This window comes from Silurus aristotelis (assembly GCF_946808225.1).
Source record: "Silurus aristotelis genome assembly, chromosome: 13".
Lineage (NCBI taxonomy): Eukaryota > Metazoa > Chordata > Actinopteri > Siluriformes > Siluridae > Silurus > Silurus aristotelis.
This window is the reverse complement of record NC_139586.1, coordinates 26,467,615-26,491,209: the sequence shown is the minus strand read 5'-3', so window position 1 is coordinate 26,491,209 and position 23,595 is coordinate 26,467,615. Positions and strand designations below refer to the sequence as shown.

At 41.0% G+C, this 23,595-nt stretch overlaps 1 protein-coding gene across 1 annotated transcript in view; it reads left to right on the top strand.

Annotated features, from left to right (window-relative positions):
* The window catches only part of kdm4b (lysine (K)-specific demethylase 4B), a 67,047-nt gene that overhangs the window by 1,941 nt on the left and 41,511 nt on the right, over positions 1–23,595 (top strand). Inside the window, exons 2-5 of the mRNA XM_083559044.1 lie at positions 5,555–5,874; positions 8,795–8,970; positions 15,151–15,265; positions 16,276–16,469. Of these exons, the coding sequence (XP_083415170.1) occupies positions 5,575–5,874; positions 8,795–8,970; positions 15,151–15,265; positions 16,276–16,469 (785 nt within the window). The 5' untranslated portion in view covers positions 5,555–5,574. The remainder of the gene's footprint in view (positions 1–5,554; positions 5,875–8,794; positions 8,971–15,150; positions 15,266–16,275; positions 16,470–23,595) is intronic.

Below are 23,595 nucleotides of genomic sequence, written 5' to 3'. Positions count from 1 at the left end.
CTACAGTATTTTAGTTTTAGTAAGTTACTTGCATTCTCTCTCCAAATGTTATTCTCACAGTCTCTCCGCAATCAGCATCATATTTAACCAATGAAATATATCAGGCTAGCTTGAGATCGACGGCTTCCGCACCGTCGGCTGATTCTGCATGCGGCGAAGCTCTTTGACGAGAAAGAGAACCCCGATTGGCTATTTAGCTTAGCGAATGAGCACGTGACAAATCTGTCATTCTCGACGTTCCTTGTTCTTTAGCAGACATGATTTGTTGAGGCTGTTTTTGTTGTAAATGCTGCGTGCTGTAGATATTTACAGTTCTAGCTATTCTGCTATTCTGGATACTTGTGCAAATGATTTGTCCTTATAATAATAAATCACGCACGTGTAAACACCGGACGTTTTAGTTGTGAATAATATCTTCGTAATTGTCTTACTGGTCATATCAGTGACCTCTAATGAAGGACACGAAACTGTTCCTTTATTGTATCATAGGGTTTTTATCCAACCGTAGAAAATAAACTGCGACTGAAACGAGTGCAGGGAGATTTTTCCGCTTTTAAAAAGAAATGAATAAAAAGTGTGATGTTAAATAGGAAAATTGTAATTAATTATGTCTTTGGCTCCACCCCATACAGGTAGTCTCTAGTTTTTTGCGTTTTTGCTGTTTCAAAGCCCAATTTTAGGTCTTGCGTCTCTCCTTTTGAAACATAATGCACTGCTAAGTCTCATCAGCTAATGGTGTGCTCCTGATCTCTCATGCAACTTCTTCAGCATTGTGAGCTACAGGAGACGCACAGTTTTGGAGACGCTCTGACCCAGTTGTCTAGACGTCACAATTTGTCAATCAACTCGCACAAATTTTTACGCTCGCCCATTTTTCCTGCTTCTAACATCAACTTTGAGGACCAAATGTTCATAATGTTATTCCTGATTGGTGTATACAGTATAGTTTATATGTAACAGTACTGAAAATTGCTTTGTTTTGCTAAATTATGTACTGTAATTTGTAAAATCATTAACTTAACTAATCTCCATTTTAAGTTGGGGGCCACCTGTACTGGTATATAGCATGGTGGGCTAAATCACAGTTCATCATAGACCACCAACTTTGGTCCCGGACACTATCTTAGGCATATTTTATTTATACTTTTATTTTTGTTGTTGTTCGTAAAATAATTAGAGAACAATGTTGAAACTGATCTAAGCCTGCACTTAGAAACAACACTTTTAAAGTCTTCATACAAATGGCTGTTGAAGACTCACACTTGTGTCATTATTTCCATCAGTTGTATCCGTGAACCCCCAGAGTCAATGTCTTGCACTTACTCGGAGGTGGTAGTTTCCAGGAACATAAATCTCACTACTGCAGCCACAGTGCTGTTTAGGATGGTATACATTGTACTTAGAAGAGAGTTAAAATACCAGCATTACCAGGCTGCTATTTTTGGGCCCTTAAGCAAGGCCCTCAACCACTCAACTGCTTAGTTGTATGTATTTTTCCCTTCACTTGAACTAGGAGACCCGAATCTGTTCCAGCATGACGATGCCCCTGTGCTGAAAGAGAGCTCCATGAGGATGTGCTTTACATGGGTCGGAGTGGAAGATCTCCGATTACCTGACTTTACCAACGCCCTTGTGGCTGAATGATCACAAAATCTAGTGAAGCATCTTTCCAGAAGAGTGGATGTAATTATAACATACTTCTTCTTCTTCTTTCGGCTGCTCCCATTAGGGGTCGCCACAGCGGATCATCCGTCTCCATACCACCCTGTCCTCTATATCTGCCTCTTTTACACCAACTACCTGAATGTCTTCCCTCACCACATCCATGAACCTCCTCCTTGGCCTTTCTCTTTTCCTCCTACCTGGTGGCTCCATCTTCAGCATTTTTCTACCAATATAATTCATGTCCCTTCTCTGCACATGTCCAAACCATCTCAATCTCGCCTCCCTCACCTTGTCACCAAAACATCCTACATGTGCTGTCCCTCTAATAAACTCATTTCTAATCTTGTCCATCCTCGTCACTCCCAACGAAAACCTTAACATCTTCAGCTCTGCCACCTCCAGCTCCACCTCCTGTCTTTTACTCAATGCCACTGTCTCTAATCCATACAACATCGCAGGTCTCACCACAGTCCTATAAACTTTCCCTTTCATTCTTGCAGATACTCTTCTATCACAAATCACTCCTGTCACTCTTCTCCACCCACTCCACCCTGCCTGCCACTTTTCTTTACTTCCCTAACACACTCTCCATTACTTTGCACTGTTGACCCCAGGTACCTGAACTCCTCCACCTTCTCCACCTTTTCTCCCTGCAACCGCATCACTCCACTGCCCTCCCTCTCATTCACACACATGTACTCTGTCTTACTCCTACTGACTTTCATTCCCCTTCTCTCCAGCGCATATCTCCACCTCTCCAGGCTCTTCTCAACCTGCTCTCTACTCTCACCACAAATCACAATATCATCTGCAAACATTATAGTCCAGGGAGACTCCTGTCTGACCTCGTCCGTGAACCTGTCCATCACCACTGCAAACAGGAAAGGGCTCAGGGCCGATCCTTGATGCAGTCCAACCTTCACCCTGAACCAGTCTGTCGTACCTACTGCACACTTTACTGCCGTCACACTGTCCTCATACATGTCCTGCACCACCCTCACATACTTCTCTGACACACCTGACTTCCTCATACAATACCACAACTCCTCTCTCGGCACCCTGTCGTACGCTTTGTCTAAATCCACAAATACACAATGCAGCTTTTTCTGTCCTTCTCTATACTTCTCCATCAACATCCTTAAAGCAAATAAGGCATCTGTGGTGCTCTTCCTCGGCATGAAACCATACTGTTGCTCACAGATGGTCACCTCTTCTCTTAGCCTGGCTTCCACTACTCTTTCCCATAACTTCATGGTGTGACTGATCAACTTAATTCCCCTGTAGTTAATGCAGGTCTGCACATCTCCCTTATGCTTAAAGATCGGTACCAGCACACTCCTTCTCCATTCCTCAGGCATCCTCTCCCCTTCCAGAATCCTGTTAAACAATCTGGTTAAAAACTCCACTGCCATCTCTCCTAAACATCTCCACGCTTCTACCGGTATGTCATCTGGTCCAACCGACTTTCCATTCTTCATCCTCTTAATCGCTGCTCTCACTTCCTCCTTACTAATCCTATCTACATCCTGCTTCACCAACTCCACATCCTCCAACCTTCTCTCTCTCTGATTTTCCTCATTCATCAGCTGCTCAAAATACTCCCTCCATCTTCTCAACACACTCTCCTCACTAGTCAACACATTTCCCTCTCCATCCTTTATTGCTCTAACTTGCAGTACATCCTTCCCAGCTCGGTCCCTCTGCTTGGCCAATCGGTATAAATCCTTTTCTCCTTCCTTAGTGTCCAACCTCTTATACAGTTCCTCATATGCCTTTTCCTTGGCTTTCGCCACATCCCTTTTAACCTGCTGCCGCATCTCCTTGTACTCCTGCCTACTCTTCTCATCACTCTGTCGATCCCACTTCTGTTTTGCCAATCTCTTTCCCCTAATGCTCTCCTGCACTTCCTCATTCCACCACCACGTCTCCTTGTCTTGCTTTCTATTTCCAGATGTCACACCAAGTACTTTTCTAGCTGCCTCCTGCAGTAGTTGCCCAATCATCCGGCACCTCTTCACCACCACCAAGCCCCTGTCTGACCTCTTCCCTGAACCTCACACTACACTCTTCCTCCTTCAGTTTCCACCATCTTATTCTTCTTTCAAACCTTACTTTCCTCCTCTTCTTCTTCGCCTCCAAAACCATCCTACAGACCACCATCCGATGCTGTCTAGCTACACTGTCCCCCGCCAACACCTTACAGTCTCCAATCTCCTTCAGGTTGCATCTCCTACACAGAAGATAATCCACCTGTGTGCACCTTCCTCCACTCTTATACGTCACCCTATGATCCTCCTTCTTCTTAAAATACGTGTTCACCACTGCCATTTCCATCCTTTTAGCAAAATCTACCACCATCTGCCCTTCCACATTCCTCTCCTTAAAACCATACCTACCCATCACCTCCTCATCACCTCTGTTCCCTTCACCTACATGCCCATTAAAGTCTGCCCCAATCACCAATCGTTCTTTCCTAGGTACACCATCTACCACTTCATCTAATTCACTCCAGAATCTTTCTTTCTCCTCCATCTCACAGCCAACTTGTGGAGCATAGGCACTGATGACATTTATCATCATCCCTTCAACTTCCACCTTCACGATCATCACCCTATCAGAAACTCTCTTCACCTCCACTACACTCTTACTGTACGCTTTCTTCAGAATCACCCCTACACCATTTCTCTTCCCATCCACACCATGATAAAACAGTTTAAACCCACCTCCAATGTTCCTGGCCTTACTCCCTTTCCACTTGGTCTCCTGAACACACAACACATCTACCTTTCTCCTCTCCATCATATCAGCTATCTCTCTCCCTTTACCTGTCATAGTACCAACATTTAAAGTACCAACCCGAACCTCTACTCTCCTACACTGCTCCTTTTCCTGCCGTCTCTGTAGACGCCTTCCTCCTCTCCTTCTCCTTCTTCGGCCAACAGTAGCCCATACTAATTATAATTGTAATTATAATTGTAATTATAATTGTAATTATAACATACGATTATGACCAAAATCGGAAAGGGATGTTCAAAAAAAGCATTGATGAACAAATGCAAATGCAATAAGAACTCTTTGTACAGCTACGTGGGAGTGAGAAGCTAACGTCAGCCGTGTTTACTACCTAACTCTCGAGCTATCCTTTGGGTTGGATTGTTGATAATAGTTTCTGCCCAGTCCCCTTGTTTTACAGCGTTTAACTGCAAGCCGTCGTAGCAGGGTTGCGATAAAACGTCAAATTGAAGCCTGCATTTTTGCGTTTCTCGCAAGATAACATTTGGGTCCCTTAAGTAGGTGGTCTAGTGGTTAGGATGCGGCGCTCTCACCGGTGTGGCCCGGGTTCAATCCCCGGTCAGGGAACCAACCCCAGCCACTTTCAGTGCCGGTCCCAAGCCCGGATAAATTGGGGAGGGTTGCGTTAGGAAGGGCATCCAGCGTAAAAACATGTGCCAAATCAAACATGCGGAGGATCCGCTGTGGCGACCCCTAACGGGAGAAGCTGAAAGAAAGTTTAAGTAGGCGACCTTTATTTTTTATTATAAATAAATAGGACATCGGCACTGGTTGGGTTTCACCATTGTGGGTTCTCGGTTCTGTCAGTGGACGGTGCATTGTGGGATTTGTGGAGTGAACTGCATACGGTTGAAAAAACCTTCAAACTAGTGCACTGTGTAGTTGATGGGGAATGATTTGAACCAATTAGAAATCTGGGTGTGATACCGAGCATATATAAATCACGCTAGTTTGATCTTAGACATTTCTTCACTCAAGATAAAGAACTTTGACTAAAACTGGGCCATTTGCTCTGTTTTTATCAGAAGTTCAAAACTAGTAATCAGAGTTCGTCATTAATTTTACGTTTTTCTTTTTTTTTTCTTCCTCCCCTCAGCATTTGCTTACCTTCTGAGCATGTCTGTGGAAAACACCCCAGACGAAGCCATGAACTCCACCCCAGCTCCAAACCCTGCGGACCCTGCGTTCCCTGCAACGACCTCGGACTCTAATCCGGCTCCAAACCCACACTCAGAGACTTCTGAGCCCAACGCGCAGTTTCCCGAGGAACCCGAACCGGGTCCTGCGCCACCGCCAGGTGCAAATTCAGGCTTCAAGATCATGATCTTCAGGCCAACCATGGAGGAATTCCGTGACTTTCCGAAGTACATCACGCACATGGAGGCCCAAGGAGCTCATCGCATAGGGTTAGCGAAGGTATTTACACATTGTTTTTAGATTTCTTTAGGGGGATAAGTTGGATACATAGATTTTTTTTTCATATGTAAAAACAGCACATTGAAAATATTTTCTTTTAGCATTTCTATTTAATCTATTAATTGAATTCTATTTTAATCTATTTAAGATTCATAAAGTTCAACATTTCTGCCAGGAGTATGTTTTATACCATGTGAAAAGTGTGGAAACTTCTAGAATTTTTTTTTGCATGTTTGTTTCTATGCAACAATTTCGATAATGTAATGGGGATGAAGATTTGCTTTGACCAAACAACTATATAAATGTCCAGATGTTCCACTTCAGTTTCAGTGAAAAATCCCACTTTAGCATGAAGAGCAGCTTTGCACACTCCTGTGTGTTTACTGGACAGTTAATTTCTCCAAACATTCAGCTGAAAGACTTTGCCGTGCCTCATAGAAAACACTAAAGTTGTTCATCTTAGAGCAGTTCAATGGGCTTTAGGTGCGGTAACTTGGGCAGTCCATTCCATAATAGATATCTCTCCAGATGATATTTTGCTCTGTAAATAACGCTTACAGAGTTCGGACTTACGCTTCGGCTCATTGTCTTGTATGGTGATGTTGGTTCTAATAAACCGTAGTCCAGGCGGAATTGCATGGTGCGAGTTGAAGTATGGAATGGTTGCGATATTGGTTCAGGATTCCTTTCACTTTGCGGAATAAGTCTCCAACTCACACTCCAACTTACAGTCTCCGACTGTGGCAAGAAAAAACTCCCCGAGATGGTATGAGAGAGAAACATTGAGCGGAACCAGACTCAAGAGGGGACCTCATCTGGGTGGCACAGAATGTCCATTTATTACAGTTAATCAACCATGTTGAGGTGTGCAGTGGTGATCGGATGCAAACTGTTGTCCTGAGTCAGTGTAGCAGAGGCAGGCCTGGACGAAGTGCCAGATCTGAGGTGAGGAGAGGGGCAGGAACAGTGGTCACTGGTACCTCAGGAACATGTTTAACTTGACAGAGAGAGAAGATGGGTGACTGGGAGAGAAGGATATGGATTATTAAGTATTCTTTTTTTTGTATGAAAGTTGAGGACACTATGAAGTTGGGGACTCCAGAAAGACTCGCTATAGCAGCATAATTAAAAGGGAGAGTCAGAAGGTAACACAGACATGAGGGATCTCTGGGATAAGAAATGACCCACCACACCACCGCAAACAAACCTGAGTGAACATGAGAGTGAGGGGACGACAGCATACAAATATCCCAGTTCACCGAACATACTATATCCATGATCTCTCCAGATATGCTCCTTTACCTAAGAAAAATCTACTGATGAAAGACTTGACTAAATAAATACGTTTTCAACCTTGACTTGAACACTGAGACTGTGTCTAAGTCCCGAACAGTGATTGGTAGGTTGTTTCATAACTGTGGGCTTTATAAGAGAAAGATCTGCCCCCTGCTGTAGTCGTCATTATTTTAGGTACCAACAAATAGCCTGCACCTTTTGATCTAAGTAGGCGTGGAGGATCAGTAGTAGTATTTTATAATCAGTGTGAGATTTAATTGGGAGCAGTGTAGACTGATTAAAACAGGGATGATGTGCTCATATTTACTAGATCTAGTAAGGACTCTTGCTGCTGCATTCTGAACTAACTGAAGCTTATTTATGCACTTACTCGCACACCCAGACAGTTAAGCATTACAGTAGTCTAATCTAGATGTAACAAAAGCATGAACTAGTTTTTCTGCATCCTGTAACATCATATTTCTAATTTTAGCAATATTTCTAAGGTAAAAGAAGGCGATCCTGGTGATATTATTCACGTGACCCACAAAGGAAAGACTAGGGTCAATAATAACACCAAGGTCTTTGACTGCTGTACACGCTGAGACAGAAACACCATCCAAAGATGCTTCGTAACCCATAATTTTACTTCTAGCTGCATGTAGTCTTAGTAAAAGTACTTCTGTCTTATCCGAATTGAGCAGAAGGATGTTTTTAAGCATCCACTGTCTAATGTCCTTTACACACTCCTCAACATTGTTAAGCTGATCTCTCTGATCTGGCTTTGCTGGAATATACAGCTGTGTATCATTAGCATAGCAATGGAAGCGAATACCATGTTTTATGTATAATTTCACCCAGAGGCAGTATATATAAAGAGAAAACCATTGGGCCTAAGACAGATCCTTGCAGAACTCCAAACTTTACCTCAGAGATTGTGGAGAAATTAGTCAGTAAAAGTTAGTTTGTTTTTTATATAGTTCGTTGCATGGAAACAAAAGGAACATGCAGGTGTCTCAAAAACCATTTAAAGACCAGGTGTTTCCACACTTTTGACAGGCACTTTAGTAGGGCTGCATCTAACCATTATATTGATAATCGATTAATCTCTCTCTCTCTCTCTCTCTCTCTTTCTCTCTCTCTTTCTCTCTCTCTCTCTCTCTCTCTCTCTCTATCTCTCTCTCTCTCTCTCTCTCTCTCTCTCTCTCTCTCTCTCTCTCTCGATTAATCTGGTACAAACTGTGTATATTTTTTATTTGATGTTTTACTTATTATAACTGTGTAAAACCCTAATTGAGGGTATTTATGTATAAATGTGTACTTAAAAAATAGAAAAGTCATGTATTGAGTTTAACTATCTTTAATTTAGATGTTATGATTTAAAGTTTATAGTAGATGCTTGTAGATGCATTCGGGATTTCTCTTTTGAAATAATTCACTCATGCTGGGTTGTTTCTTTCTTTAAAAAAAAAAAAATTATGTATGAACTTTTTTTAATTCTTTGGCAAGTTTGGTTGTCAGATTTAGAACTCGATTAAAGTTTTATAACGATCCAATCAGATTTTCTGATCTGGACTCCTCACCACTCTACCACCACCTTCTCCTCTTCTCATTCCGTATTTTTTTCTCTCGGGCCAACTTCCAGGTCATTCCTCCTAAAGAGTGGAAGCCCAGACGCTCCTATGAGACCATCGAGGAGATGGTCATTCCTGCTCCCATCATGCAGGTCGTCACTGGTCAGTCTGGGCTTTTCACGCAGTACAACATCCAGAAGAAATCCATGACCGTGGGAGAATATCGCAAACTGGCCAACAGCAAAAAGTAGGTTTTGTATCAGATTTTTTTTGTAATCTTCGTTTGTGTAAAGGGTTCAGATGTATACATCACTAGCACTGGTTATGCTTCATTTTGTATCAAAGCACCAGTTTAATATGATTCAGTAGAAGCAATAAGGATTTCCAGGACTATTGAAGGTGAAGTGTATTCATTACTACACAAAACACCTTCAACCCAGTGAGTCTAGTGAAGAAGAAATGGCAGTTATAGGACATTTTGACAGCTATAGGGCTAATCCATGGCTGGATGAGCATTACACGGTTTTACCGATGTGAAGAACGGCCCGACACGAACCTGAAGTGCAATAGAAAGATGTACTTAAAAGCCTCTGACCTGGTCGTGGATCATCAGCTTAGACCCTGGTCAGTTTCCAGCTTTCAAGATTCAAATTGTTTTACGAATATGGTGCTCAGAATGAAACTCGTGTGAATTGTAAACCTGAACATAAAATCACAAAAAGGCACGGAAATTTGCGCATTAGATAAACAGGACTATAAATGTGAAATAGAATAATATGAAGAAATAAAAGAAAATGCATGAACTTCTTCAGCAGTTTAAACTACAGGAGCTCGTCTGTTGGATCGGACCACACGGACCAGCCTTCGCTCCTCACGTGTCTCGATGAGCATTGGCCGCCCACGACTCTGTCGCCGGTTCACCACTGTTCCTTCTTTGGAGCACTTTTGATAGATACTGATCACTGCAGACCAGGAACATCCCACAAGAGCTGCAGTTTTGGAGACGCTCAGACCCAGTCGTCTAGACGTCACAATTTGTCAAACTCTCACACTCGCCCATTTTTCCTGCTTCAAACACGTCAACTTTGAGGACAAAATTTTCACTTGCTGCCTAAAAATATCTCCACTCACTAACAGGTGCCATGATGAAAAGATCATCAGTGTTATTCACTTCACTGCTCAAAATGTTATAATGCCATCTGTTTATCTCAGTAAGGTCATGAGGTAATGTTTACAATAGCTATCTGACCCTGTATGGGATCGGAACTGTGTGTTACCATGGTTACACAGTTGTTTGTAAGCCAGAGCATTGATATAGAACGCTGTTAAAACTTAGCCTCAACTTCCTGTGTGAACTTACCTCAAATTTCCAACCAATCACAATCCAGTATTCGGCCAGAGAACGGTGCAGGTTAGATGTAACCCCATTTTTTTATTCGGATTGGTCGGATTAGTTTCATTTACAGTTTCAGGAATTTTCAAGAGTGGAAACTTTTCTTAGAAATGAATAGGAATAACCTGGGAATTTACAACATTGACTTAAATGTAGTTGGGAAGAAGAATCTTAGCCTAGGATAAACTTGCTAAAAACAACCAGATTTAATGCAATTTCAGGAGAATTTCTACCCTGTACATTCATCAATTACATGCACACACTGCACACTTCCTGCAGGGTTCCTTTATAATATATCGCATTTGAATCCTGCACACAAAAAAATAAAGCAAAAACAGCAACATAGAATGCTCGATTAGTAAAAAGGAAAAATATGCATTGGTGTACAAATGCATAATCTTTTGAAAAAAACACAACAGCGACTAAAAATGCGATCGTTTACTGCTGCTGCTATTTGCTGCTTTTAGCTGATTGCGCAACCTGATGCTTGCGAGTCACGACAGAACAGATCCAGTGGGATTTTGTTCTGAAGTTACAAACAGTTTACACGAAAAGCCTTCATTAAACTTAATGAGGATTACACAGTTTCGTAATAATAATTATTTCAGTGCATCACTGTGGTACCTTCATCCCACACAAGCTCCGCTTTGCATAACTTCCAGGTACAGTTTTCATTGTTGTGTTTAATATCAAATGCTCCCATGCACACTTTTTCCTGCTGCCGGTTCACCCTGTATCGTCCGCCTTTTTCACAAGTACTTATGCTATCTTACCGTCATGCTAACCTGTAACTTGTGCAGCCCAACTAAACGATAACGGCATTCGTTGACAACGAATTTCATTTTCGTTTATTATCGATTTTATCGATTCGTTGTTGCAGCTCTAGTTTCTATACATTTTCCCAAATTTCTTATTCTTCCCATTCATGCAAATAAATTCCTGCTAGGTTTCCAACTTGGAGTTTTTTTTCTAAATACCCCAGCTGAAGTTTCCGGAAATTTTCCGCCTCTTTGTGACCCTATTCACAGTTGATGTTTTCTGTAAAGAGACATTTATGTAACCTTTATGGAAGAAATCGCTAATTTCAGCGGTGTGTGTCAGATTTGAGCTTTCTGTTTTTTTTAGAATTTTGACAAGCTGTATTTGTTTTCATCTTGAAGGTGAAACCAAGTAGAATAGCTTTTATTTGTCACATTCGCATATCCCAGCTTGTTTGGAACCTGGGGTCAGAGCGCAAGGGTAAGCCCTTATACAGCACCCCTGAAGCACAGAGGGTTAAGGGCCTTGCTCAAGGGCGCAATAGTGGCAGCTTGGCAATCCCGGGGCTTGACCCCTCAACCTTCTGGTCAGTAACCCAGCACCTTAACCACTGAAAGGAAAAAGTAGATGAATCTTTCCTGAGTAACGATATCTTTTTACTGGTATAGAAGAATAATGAATTTTTATGGTTTAATTTAAATTAAAAAAAATCCAAAGTGCATCACTTTGGGCAAATCTCTGGAAACCCATCATTGATTATTTGCTTACAGTATGATGCCCCCTAGTGTTTATCTTAATTTTGTAGAATTCTATTGTCATGTTTTGTTGTGTTAATCCAGTTATTGTTGAGTTTTAATTTGCATTCATAATACTGTCTAGAATCTTATTAATTGGAACAGGAAACAATAATAATATAAAAATTCTGGCCCTCATACTGTTTTGAGCAAAGTGGCTGAAGCCTCAGATTTTATTAGGCATGAGTTAGACAAGATGAGGAACTTGACAAGATGAGGTCTTGAGGGTTTAAGGTCTTGTTTAAGGGTTTAAGAAGTCAATTTGGGAGTTGATGTTATGACCTTCTGATCATTGGTGCAAGATATAAATCAATGAGCTACACTATGTGGGCAAAAGTCTTGGGTCAGTCGTTTTTTTCCAGCCTTATGTGGTGGTTCTTCAAATTGTTAACACGAAGTTGGAGGCACGCAATTGTATTGCATCTCTTTGGGGACAGAAACATGATCTTTTTCCTTCGCTTGAACTAGGAGACCCAAACCTGTTCCAGCATACTGGTACATGCAGATATGCTTTGCCTGGGGTTCAAATGGAAGGTCTCCTCCTATTAAACACTAAATTTTCACAAGCACACTCCAAAATCTAGTGTAGCGTTTTATAACAAGAAAATGGAGACTAAATATTAAATAGGATGTTTAAGAAACACACTAATCTCATGCTCGGGTGTCGAAAAACTTTGTCAATATGGTGAATCTCTCATTGGCACTTCAACTCTGGAATGGCTAAACTTCTAGCCCTTGAAAAAGACGCTTGAGCAATCTGCTCTCTGCGGGTTTATAGGAAATGTAACCCTAACCTGCTGGTCAGAATAGTTTGGCTGCAATTTGGTTGGCAAATGATAGACTTCTCTTTACATGTGACCTTTGCTTCAAGGAGTGTCAGTGGAACAGATTTGAATGGGGTTTCATTTACCATTAAAATCCATCATTTACATTTTTTTTTCAGAAGAATGTAAACTGCTTGTGAATTGTTTGCTGTGGTTTCAATAAATTCTGTACAGTTTTGACCCAAAATGCACATAAGAGTAATAAACACAAAAACTCAGTGTTATAATTGCTGTGAAATACACTATATAGACAAAAGTTTAGACACCTGCCTTTTCCAGCCATTTGTGGTTCTTCTCCAAGCTTTTAGCACAAAGTAGGAGGCACACAATTATGTGGGATGTCTTTGAATGCTCTAACATTACATTTTTCATTCACTTGAGACCCAAAACATGTCCATGAAAATGCCCCTGTGCACAAAGCCAGATCCGTGAAGATATGCTGTATATGGGTTGGAGTGGAAGATCTTCTGCTTAAAGAGCTCTGACCTCAACCCTATTAAACGCTTTTGGGATGAATTGGAAAGCAAACTGCACCCCCAGGCCTCCTCACCTTACACACATCAGTACCTGACTTTATTAACACCCTTGCTTCTGAACAAATCTCCACAAATCTCCACAAAATCTAGTAGAACATCATCTCTCAATAGTGGAGGTTATTATAATGGCAAAAGGAGACTAAATGGGGAATAGGATGTTCAAACAGTGGTCAGGTGTCCACATACTTTGGTTCATAGGGTGTATTTAGATATGTTATGTTTAACTGATTTGACACACCAAAACGTTTGCATGTATTGACCAAAAAGGACTGGGCATTTGTATAGAATAGTGTTGTGGTTAGCTGTTAGCCTCGACTTAGCATACAGTGGAGAAATAATGTTTTGATCCTCTGGTGATTTTGTGAGTTTACCCCCTTACAAAGAAATAAAGTCTAGAATTGTTATGGTAGATTTATAAAAAAAAAAAAGAGAGAGAATATAAAATAATCTATTAAAAAACATTAAAGAAATGTTAAAAATAAAATTGTATATAAATATATTTGATCCTGTACCAAATGAGCAAGAATTCTGACTCCCACAAACCCAAATTATTCCTGTCCTTTAGGAAAGAACTTCTAATATCAACTCGTTATGTGTATAAAAGACACCAAACACAGAATCAACCTCTTCCATTCAAACCTCTCCACCACCGTGGGCAAGACCAAAGAGCTCCCAAAGGACGCTAGGACGAGATTGTAGACCTGCACAAGGCTGGAATGGGCTACAAGACCATCAGATTTTTGCTTTAGCTGTAGATTCTGGTCACTGTCATGCCGAAACTCCCGTCCACCACCCATCTTCAGTGTTCTGGCTGAGGCCAGGAGGTTTTCATCCAAGATTCTACAGCATGGGCCCTGTTCATGTGGTGAAGTCTTTCTGTACCCCTTAGCAGAAAAACAGCCCCAAAGCAGAATGTTTCCTTCTCCATGTTTGACAGTGGGGATGGTGTTCTTGGGGTCATATTCAGCATTTCTCTACCTCCAAACAAATCGAGTCGATGCCAAAGAGCTAAATTTTGGTCTCATCTGACCACATCTTATCCTCCCAAGCCTTCTCTGAATCATTTGAGTGTTCATTGGCAAACTTCAGACGGGATAATTTGCATGGAGCTCCAGAGCGAAGGCGATTGACTTGTATTTCTTCCATTTTCTAATTATCGCACCATCAGTGGTCTCTTTCTCACCAAGCTTCTTGCTGAAGGTCTTGTAGCCCATTCCAGCCTTGTGCATGTCTTCAAACTTGTCCCTGATGTTCTTTGGCAGCTCTTTGGTCTCACCCATGGTGGTCGAGAGGTTTGAATGGAAGAGGTTGATTCTGTGACTGGTGTCTTTTATAAACATTATGATATTAGGAGACCTTCTTAAAGGGACAGGAATAATTTGGGTGTGTGGGAGTCAGAATTCTTGCTGGGTGGTACGGGATCAAATACTTTTAATATTCTTTCTTTCTCTCTAAAAATTCTACACTGTTCATTTCTTTCTAGGGGGGTAAATTTACAAAATCAGCAGGGGATCAAATCCTTATTTCCCCCCCTGTATTAGCGTTAGCGTGCCGATGTGAAAAAAGTGTTAATTCTCTTTAATTTCACTTTCGAAAATGGCTCTGAAGTAAAAGCTGGGAAAAAACAAACAAACTCGCAAGAGTAGTTAGCAAAGTAAATTAGCATAAGATTGAGGAAAAAAACCTGTTTAGAGTTTTATTTTAGCTAGTTATGTAGTTAGCGATATGTTTCAATGTTTTATTGGGTAAAAAACGCAACTGATGTTACGAATTTAGCTTTTATTTTGTGTTTATGGACATTTTACACCAGTGGAAAGTATTTTTTTTTTAAATGTTTTTTCATGAATTTAAAAGTTAAGAACGTTCTTTCTGAGGTAAAATTTTAGCCAGGGATAAACGTTTTTGTTTTCTCAGAAAATTTTGTTTTTAACGGTGTTGTGAATGGTCAAATATAGATCATTTAAATGTGGTATAAATAAATAAATAAATAAAGAGGTATTAAAACAGCTGTATGCTGTCGGACCCCAGATGTGACTTCCCTTCTGCGTTCACTGGGATGTTTTTCAAGGCACGTGTTTTTGTTTATCTTTTTTTAATAATCCATGTTTTTTTTCTCTGCAGGTACTGCACTCCTCGGCATAAAGACTTTGATGATCTGGAGAGAAAGTACTGGAAGAACCTGACGTTCGTGTCGCCCATCTACGGGGCAGATATCAGCGGCTCACTATACGATCCAGTGAGTCTACCTTCTGTCCTTTCTGCCTTTCCTTTTCTTTATGTGATTATCTTAACTTTTTTTATTGTTTTCTCTTTCTATCTTTTGGGTTGTCTATTATTTATTGTAATGCTTTTCTTGCTTGCTTTCTTGCTTGCTTTTCTTGCTTTCTTTCTTGCTTTCTTTCTTGCTTTCTTTCTTGCTTTCTTTCTTGCTTTCTTTCTTTCTTGCTTTCTTTCTTGCTTTCTTTCTTTCTTTCTTTCTTTCTTTCTTTCTTTCTTTCTTTCTTTCTTTCTTTCTTTCTTTCTTTCTTTCTTTCTTTCTTTCTTTCTTTCTTTCTTTCTTTCTTTCTTTCTTTCTTTCTTTCTTTCTTTCTTTCTTTCTTTCTTTCTTTCTTTCTTTCTTTCTTTCTTCCTTCCTTCCTTCCTTCCTTCCTTCCTTCCTTCCTTCCTTCCATCCATCCATCTTTTCCAACCATCATGTCTTTCCCTCTGTCCACCCATTATTCCACCCACCAAGTCCTTTCTTCCCTTCTTTTCCCCCCCAAGTATTTCCTTTCTTCCACCCATTCTTTCATCTACCCATCAAGCCTTTTCTTCTAACCATATATCCTGTCCTGCCTACTATATGCCTTCAAATAGTACTTTATTGCCCTCTGTCATAAATTCCTTTACTAGCCTCCTGTCCATCTATCCATCCTTCCTTCCTTTTTCTTTCCTTCCATCATGTCCTGCCTTCTGTCTTCCATTAATGTTCTTTCCTTCTCTTTAATACTTTAGTTCCTTCCTTTTTTTTTATCTTAGACATCCTTATTTTGACTGAATGAAGAGTACAGTTGTGTAAATGGTTCATGTTAAGTATTATGACTTACTCACACCATGTAATGATGCCATCTACTGGTCACAGAAATGCTCAACCTGATTCTGTGTCTGTGTCTGTGTCTGTGTCTGTGTGTGTGTGTGTGTGTGTGTGTGTGTGTGTGTGTGTGTGTGTGTGTGTGTGTGTGTGTGTGTGTGTGTGTGTTCTGCTAGGACATAAAGGAGTGGAACATTGGCCATTTGGACACACTGCTGGACATGGTGGAGCAGGAGTGTGGGATTGTGATCGAGGGCGTTAACACCCCCTACCTTTACTTCGGCATGTGGAAGACCACGTTCGCCTGGCACACGGAGGACATGGACCTCTACAGCATCAACTACCTGCACTTCGGCCAGCCCAAGTCCTGGTTAGTAAACTTTGTTGACTTTGAATGAAATCTTTCAATCATTTGAAGTGTTGAAGCAAAAACCTCTAATCATGAGGACTTCCTGTCATGTCAGAAAGCCTACTGTGTTCCAAAACCCTGACACGAGAAACTGTCATCCAACCCTTTGAGAACTCCTCAGCCCTGTCAAACAATATACTATATACCAATATAATACATTCTTAAATGATGACTTTTACTTGAAATGGCCTACAAACGTGCTAGAAACTTTAATTTGCAGCCTTTTTTTTCTGTAGCATCAGAATTGACAAAGAACTTTCAGTTCCTCTAGAAGTTCTTTTGGAAGTTTCTCATTAGAGAAGGTGTTGAACATTTTGTTTAGCACATGGCTTAAAAAAACCCCAAAAAACCCGCTTCAGCCAAAAAACAAGCCACGTGCATAATAGTCAATCAGCCATGAATTGTTTGTGCGGGAGCTGCGAGGGTTGAGAAGAAGGCAGCCGGATTAGCCGTCTTAGAACTCATCAGGTCTGTGAACTTGACCAGGAGTCACGTCAAGCTCAGACACTGGCTTTGCTTTATTAGTAGCTTGTTGCTTGAACTGAAGCACAGGTTTCTACATGTCTTGGTTAGTTGCTAGTTAGCTAGTAATGTATGGACTGTACGGTCAAAAGTTTGTGGACACCCCGACCGCACGATTCCACGTTAAGTTCCTATTCGCTGTAATAATAACTTCCACTCTCTTGCAAAGATGTTCCACTGGATTTAGTGGAACACATGGGTATTAATAAAGTCAGGTATTGATGTAGTTGAGTCCACCCCAATCCAAAAGGGCGTGTGTGGTTGCACGTTTTTTATTGGACACCACATCAGGGTACATTTGTACCTCCTTTATAATATACAATTGTGGTAACAGTTTGGAGAAGAAAGACATATGACTGAAAAAGTCAGCTTGTCCCAATACCAATAGTGTGTATAAATAGAGTTAAATCAGAAATTCAGGTGCATTTTTGTAGCTGGGTGTGTAACTATGCAGCACTAGACAACGTTTTAAGATGAGACGAAGTTCAGTTTAAACTTCCGTCTATAGTAATCCTTTGATTTGGTAAAAAATTGTGGCCACTAGGTGGCAGCAGTGTACTGTTGCAGGCTTCGCACTGAGAAGTCGATGTGGTTTGAGAAAGTTCTGGTGCTGGATGAATGCTTCATTAATAAAAATCAGTTCGAGTAGTGTAATGCTTAGAAAGTTCGGCAGGCCGAGACACGATCCATCAGCTCTCGCTGGTTAAATGAGAGGAGGAAGAAGGAGCGAGCGTTTCCGCCTCACCAGCGCGTACCACAACCTCTTCATTAAACTAATAACGTCGGTTTCACATCGAGGTTCGAAATCATCCTCGGGGAGCGCAGAGGAAATGATGTGGGAGTCGAGTCCAAAACACGAGCGAGAACATTTTTTCATTTTTATAGAAAAATAAAGCGCTTCGTAATTAATGAAATATTTAAATCTAATTTTCAAACACAACAGGATTTTTTTTTTACCCTAAATTTCTTAATTCTGATAAAAGAATAATGAGATTGTTTTGAATTTTCAATTAAATTGAAAGTAATGTATAAAACTACAACGCACTGGTTTAGAGTATAGCAAGTGCACTATACTTCTAATAAAGGAAGGAAAGGAAAAAACCTTGTGCCTTACACTTTTGTTGCCAGTTGTTTAGACAATAACAGCTGCATTTTGAATAGTTTTTAGAGGACAGTGAATCTGTACTGATATACAAGCTGCACATTGACTACTCTAAAATATATCCAAGTCTCATTTCTATAGTATTGTCCCTAAAGAACTAATAATAATATGGTTGCTGAAATGTGAGGGGTGCACTTATAGTTATAGGGTTGACCACTGGAGGTAGCAGAGCTGAAGATGTTGAGGTTTTCGTTGGGAGTGACGACGATAGACAGGATTAGAAACGAGTTTATGAGAGGGACAGCGCATGTAGGACGTTTTGGAGACAAGGTAAAGGAAGGCGAGATTGAGATGGTTTGGAGATGTGCAGAGGAGGGACATGGGGTATATCAGTAGAAGAATGCTGAGGATGGAGACACCAGGAAGGAGGAAAAGAGGAAGGCCAAGGACGAGGTTTATGGATGTGGTGAAGGAAGACATGCAGGTAGTTGGTTTAAAAGAGGCAGATGTAGAGGACAGGGGGGTATGGAGACGGATGATCCACTGTGGCACCCCCTAATGGGAGAAGATGATGACGTATAATGTATAGTGCAGTTAAGAAGATTTCATTTGGCCAGTAGATGGCAGTAAAGCCTAATAATTAGACTTTTCCCTGAACGAGCTTTTAATCTTTAATTCTACAATTGATTAATCAAATGATTTTTTTTCGTGATTTTTGTGTATTATAACTATATAACACTAATTAATGGTATTTAGGTACAAAGTTGTACTTAAAAAATGCAAACGCATTTAGAGTTAAAATCTGTAATTTAGACATTTTAAAGTTTATAGTAAAAAAAAAAAATTTTTTTTTTTTTTTTTTTTAGTACGAAAGGTGAAGCAATTTGTGTAAAAACAACATTTGTATGGTATGATGCCGACGGCAGGTTGAAAATCAGGCTTATAAAAAACCTAAATATAATCCAACATTTGTTTTGAAAATAAATAGAGTACACAGATATTTAGTTTATTAGAATATATAATAAATGAATGTGATCGACAGAGAAGCATCTCGGCAGCAGGAATTTCAATATTTAACAATGTATTCTGTAAAAATATTCTGTTCTTAAATTCATATAATTTAATTCTCTATATCAGTTTTTGATTTTTTTCCAGTGCATCGATGTTACAGTAGTGTTTCTGCACTCATTCGTTTGTTCTTTTTTTTCAGGATTAGTGACAAACTTTGTGTGTCTTTCTGAACATATTGATATCGTCATCGTAAGATAAATGAAAAAGTTGGACCGGTAGGAACAGTGACGTTTTACTTTTTAATATATTAATTGGCCCAAAATCGAAGTACAGTGGAACCCGGTTATGTCGATGTCCTAGGGGGTCGCCCAAAAAGCGTCGAGATAACCGATGATCGAGATAAACGAAAACCAATATGGCGGCAATATACTAACGTGCTTGAAATTTCTTTATGTACATGATGTGCGTTAATAAATAAGAATGTGCATGCACGTGTTTTTGGAGGTTTTTTTACACAACAGCGTTGCCGCGATTTGTTTGATGAAGGCATGCTATAAAAATGTACATACATGTTTGTTAACTGTCAGGAATCCACCTGCCACGCCCCCTTCGGCGGCTTTTAAACCTCCGCTTTCTCTGAAGCTCCCGGCTTCAATCGCACACATTTAGCACTCATCACCAGCTCCTATTTAAACCCCTCACTTCCACACTCCCACCGTCCGTTATTGTTGGTATATGTTGGTTCACGGCGGTCGTTGTTATCGCTCATGCGTATCCCGTTACGTGCCTTCCCACTCGGACTCCGCACTCTCTCAACGGCTGCGCTTTTCTTCCCAAAGGGACGGTGGACCGCGCTTCCAGAGCACACTACCGGAAAAGTCACTTTCAAGGCTACATTGAGAATGAATGAATGAATGAATGAGTGGAAGCAGCATGTGCTCATTCTGAGGAGGGGAAAAAATAAAAATAGTTTGGCTGCACAAATTTAACATCATAACTAATTAATTTCTATTAAACGATTTTTATTCAATGCACCCTCTCCGGGCTCGCGTAGCGCGCCCTCTACTGGCTCGCCGTAGCGCGCCCTCTACTGGCTCGCCATGGCGCGCCCTCTCCGGGCTCGCCGTAGCGCGCCCTCTACTGGCTCGCCGTGGCACGCCCTCTACTGGCTCGCCGTAGCGCGCCCTCTACTGGCTCGCCGTAGCGCGCCCTCTACTGGCTCGCCATGGCGCGCCCTCTCCGGGCTTGCCGTGGTGCGCCCTCTACTGGCTCGCCGTGGCACGCCCCCTCTGCGCTTTCTGACATCTTTCCCCTGTGGTTTGCTCTTTAAAAAATCGTACTGCGGCTTTACTCTGATTTACAGCTGCGATGTCACTTGTGCTCGCATCAACGACGACTTCTGAGTCTCTCGTTCCTGTCCAGGGCCCTGCTTCACTTATTGATTGAGCCACACTGGTGTGTGTGCTGTGCTGTCAGGTGCCAGAGCTTGTAGACAGGTGATGTAATGCATGTGCTTACTTTCAGTTTATCTTGTTTATATTGGACCTGCACAATCTTTATCATACTGTGTACTGACATTAAATCTGCCGCTGACCGTGTGTGTGTGTGTGTGTGTGTGTGTGTGTGTGTGTGTGTGTGTGTGTGTGTGTGTGTGTGTGTGTGTGTGTGTGTGTGTGTGTGTGTGTGGTAAAAAGTGGCAGGCAATTAGATGTTCGGTGTCATGTTGTGCTGCCATCTTTATTTTCATTTGAAAGGCGTGGACTTTAATTCTGGGTTATAATGAAGCAGGTGTGTCTTTTAAATATGTCAATCATAGTAAAGGAGGTGTGATCTTTTATTTTGCGTCACAGTGAAGGAGGTGTGGCCTTTATTATTGTCAGTCACTTCGAAGGAGGTGTGGCCTTTAATTCTGTCAGTTACTATAAAGGAGGCGTGGTCTATAGTTCTGTTAATGACAAAGTAGTTGTGGACTTTACTTCATTCAGTTCCAGTAAAGGAGGCGTGGCCTTACATTGTGTCCAACAGAAACTGAGGTATTGACCTTGTGCTTGTTTGTCAGCGTAAAAGGGTGTGACCTCCAGGTTTCAGCACCAGTAAAGTAGGCGTAGCTCTCAGTTCCTCATCTTAGGTCCGTCCTCTGTCCCAGCATGCTCCACTGCACCGCCATTCAGCTCGGCTCTCTTGTTAAAGAGAATTTCCTCTTGTGCTGGTGTTTCCTCTCGGCTCAGCGCGCCGCGAACGCTCGCTCTCTTCGCTGAAATTTAATCGCTTTCACTTGTCGAGTAATTACAGGACGTTAAGCTGTGTGTGGCGCTTGTTTGTCGAGCCCTTCTGTTCAGCCACTGTGAAATTAACTTCATTCCTCTCCAACGCCGAACCCATCAAGGTCATTTTCCTTCATTCAACATCTACTGTCAGATTCTTCAGGATTTCACCGTCGCAGCAGCAGTGTACACACACACACACACACACACACACACACACACACACACACACTGCTGGAAATAATAGCTCGGGCTGGTTGTGTGCGTGTCAGAGCGCCACAGCGGGGGGAAATAACGCAGTGTGTGACTTACCGAAGGCCTGAAGCTGTTTTCTTTCCTCCTCCCCGGAATATGATGACGTATAATAGCAGAATGCGGTGACCTTCTCAGGAGCGACACTTGAGACCTTTAGCGCATTATAACCACGTTGAGACGGAAATCTGGTATCATGATTAATGCGTCTTTTTTTGTTTTTTTTTTGTTTATACGATTGTTTTAAAAAATAAACTGAAAAAAAGGTGGAAAAATGAACAAAACTGTGACCATCAGGTGACCATTATGATGTGGTAATTATACAGTGGGTGGAGGGCGGAGCCTATGCTGCTACGTTTACGTGTTGTGCGAACTGATATATTTTACAATTGTTACATATTGCTATCGTCATCGTAAGATAAATAAAAATCATAAGTTGGACCATCGTAACTCCTCTCTCTCTCTCTGTGTGTGTGTGTGTGTGTGTGTGTGTGTGTGTGTGTGTGTGTGTGTGTGTGTGTGTGTGTGTGTGTGTATCCATAAGGGGTCATTAAACAGCGAAAGGTAGAAACAGTGACGTTTTACGTTTTCGGATATTAATTAGGAAGTGGTCACAGTACGTAAATGGTTCATATGAAATTCAGTTCATATAAAATTCATCCTGTCAGTATTAATTTTTTTTATTGTATAATAAACTGTGTTTTCCATATTTTCTTTTTTATAGAATGGGAAGATCTGAGCAGTTTTGGTCTTTCCAGGAAAAACAAAATAATTAGAATTAGTTTTAAATTTAAATTCATTATGAATGAAATAAAATGTATTTATTATTGATTATTAACAGCCCAAAAATCTAGTTGTATTCATCATCATAAGCATGTCAAAAGAAGGCTTTTGCTTAACCAGTGCAAATTGTGGAGAAACAATAAAAAAAAAAATTTAGTTCTTTTTGTTTCCGTGGAACAAACCTGTCGAAAGGCAAAAAAAAAAAAAAAGTATACAAATCGGACAGTGAATGAGTTTAGGAAAGTTGGATGGAGGTGGAACGGTTTAGCGGTTTGGGGTTTTTCCGGGTCAAAAAGAAACCGTGTCCACCATTCCGTCTTTCACCACCATGCGATTCCGTCTGGGCTGCGGCTCGTATTGAACTGCTCTGGGATGAACTGCATTCCAAGAAAGAATTCTTCAACTCATGAAGAACAACTTTGGCAGGTTTTCCACCAACTGAACGTTTGGAGAAACCACGTTAAGAAACGAGTGTGTAAAGCTGTTCCTCATGCTCAGGGAGGATTTTGAAAATCCGGAACATCTGGATTTTTATATATATACATTGTTAATTTTTATACCCTTAAATGCCCGAGTTTGTTGCATAGAAACAATCACGTTTCTGAAAAATGCTCCAAAATTCTTTTCCAGATGTTTGTGTGTTCTTAGAAAACACTATCTGTCTTTCTGGCCCGTCGCGGTACAGGGGAATTATAGCGACGTACGAGTTTCGTGTGATGGATGGTAAAAGCCAGCTCATCCCCACGCCGCGCTCTGATTGGTCGGCGAACACATCAACGCACGCTCTCGTTTTTATATACAGCGAGTCTCGTAACGTCTGATTATATTTACAACGAGCGGCTTTGGAGATATTGCTACATGCATTATACATTACAGGCGGGAATCCGTATGCAGGCCGTAAATCAATTTCATTTCTATTCAGGCTTCCGAGGTATTCCGACTATTAGAACGCCACTCTTTATGCAAAGTTGACGTGCTTCGAATTTCCGAACCTTTCATTTATAGTTTATTTATTTATCAGGTACTTGTTTTGTGTGTTGTCCTTTTATTTATATATATTTATATATATATTTTTACATATTATAGATAATGTTAAACTGTATGGGCAAAAGTTTTTGGACAGCCAAGCATTAGATATGGTATGTGCTTTTAA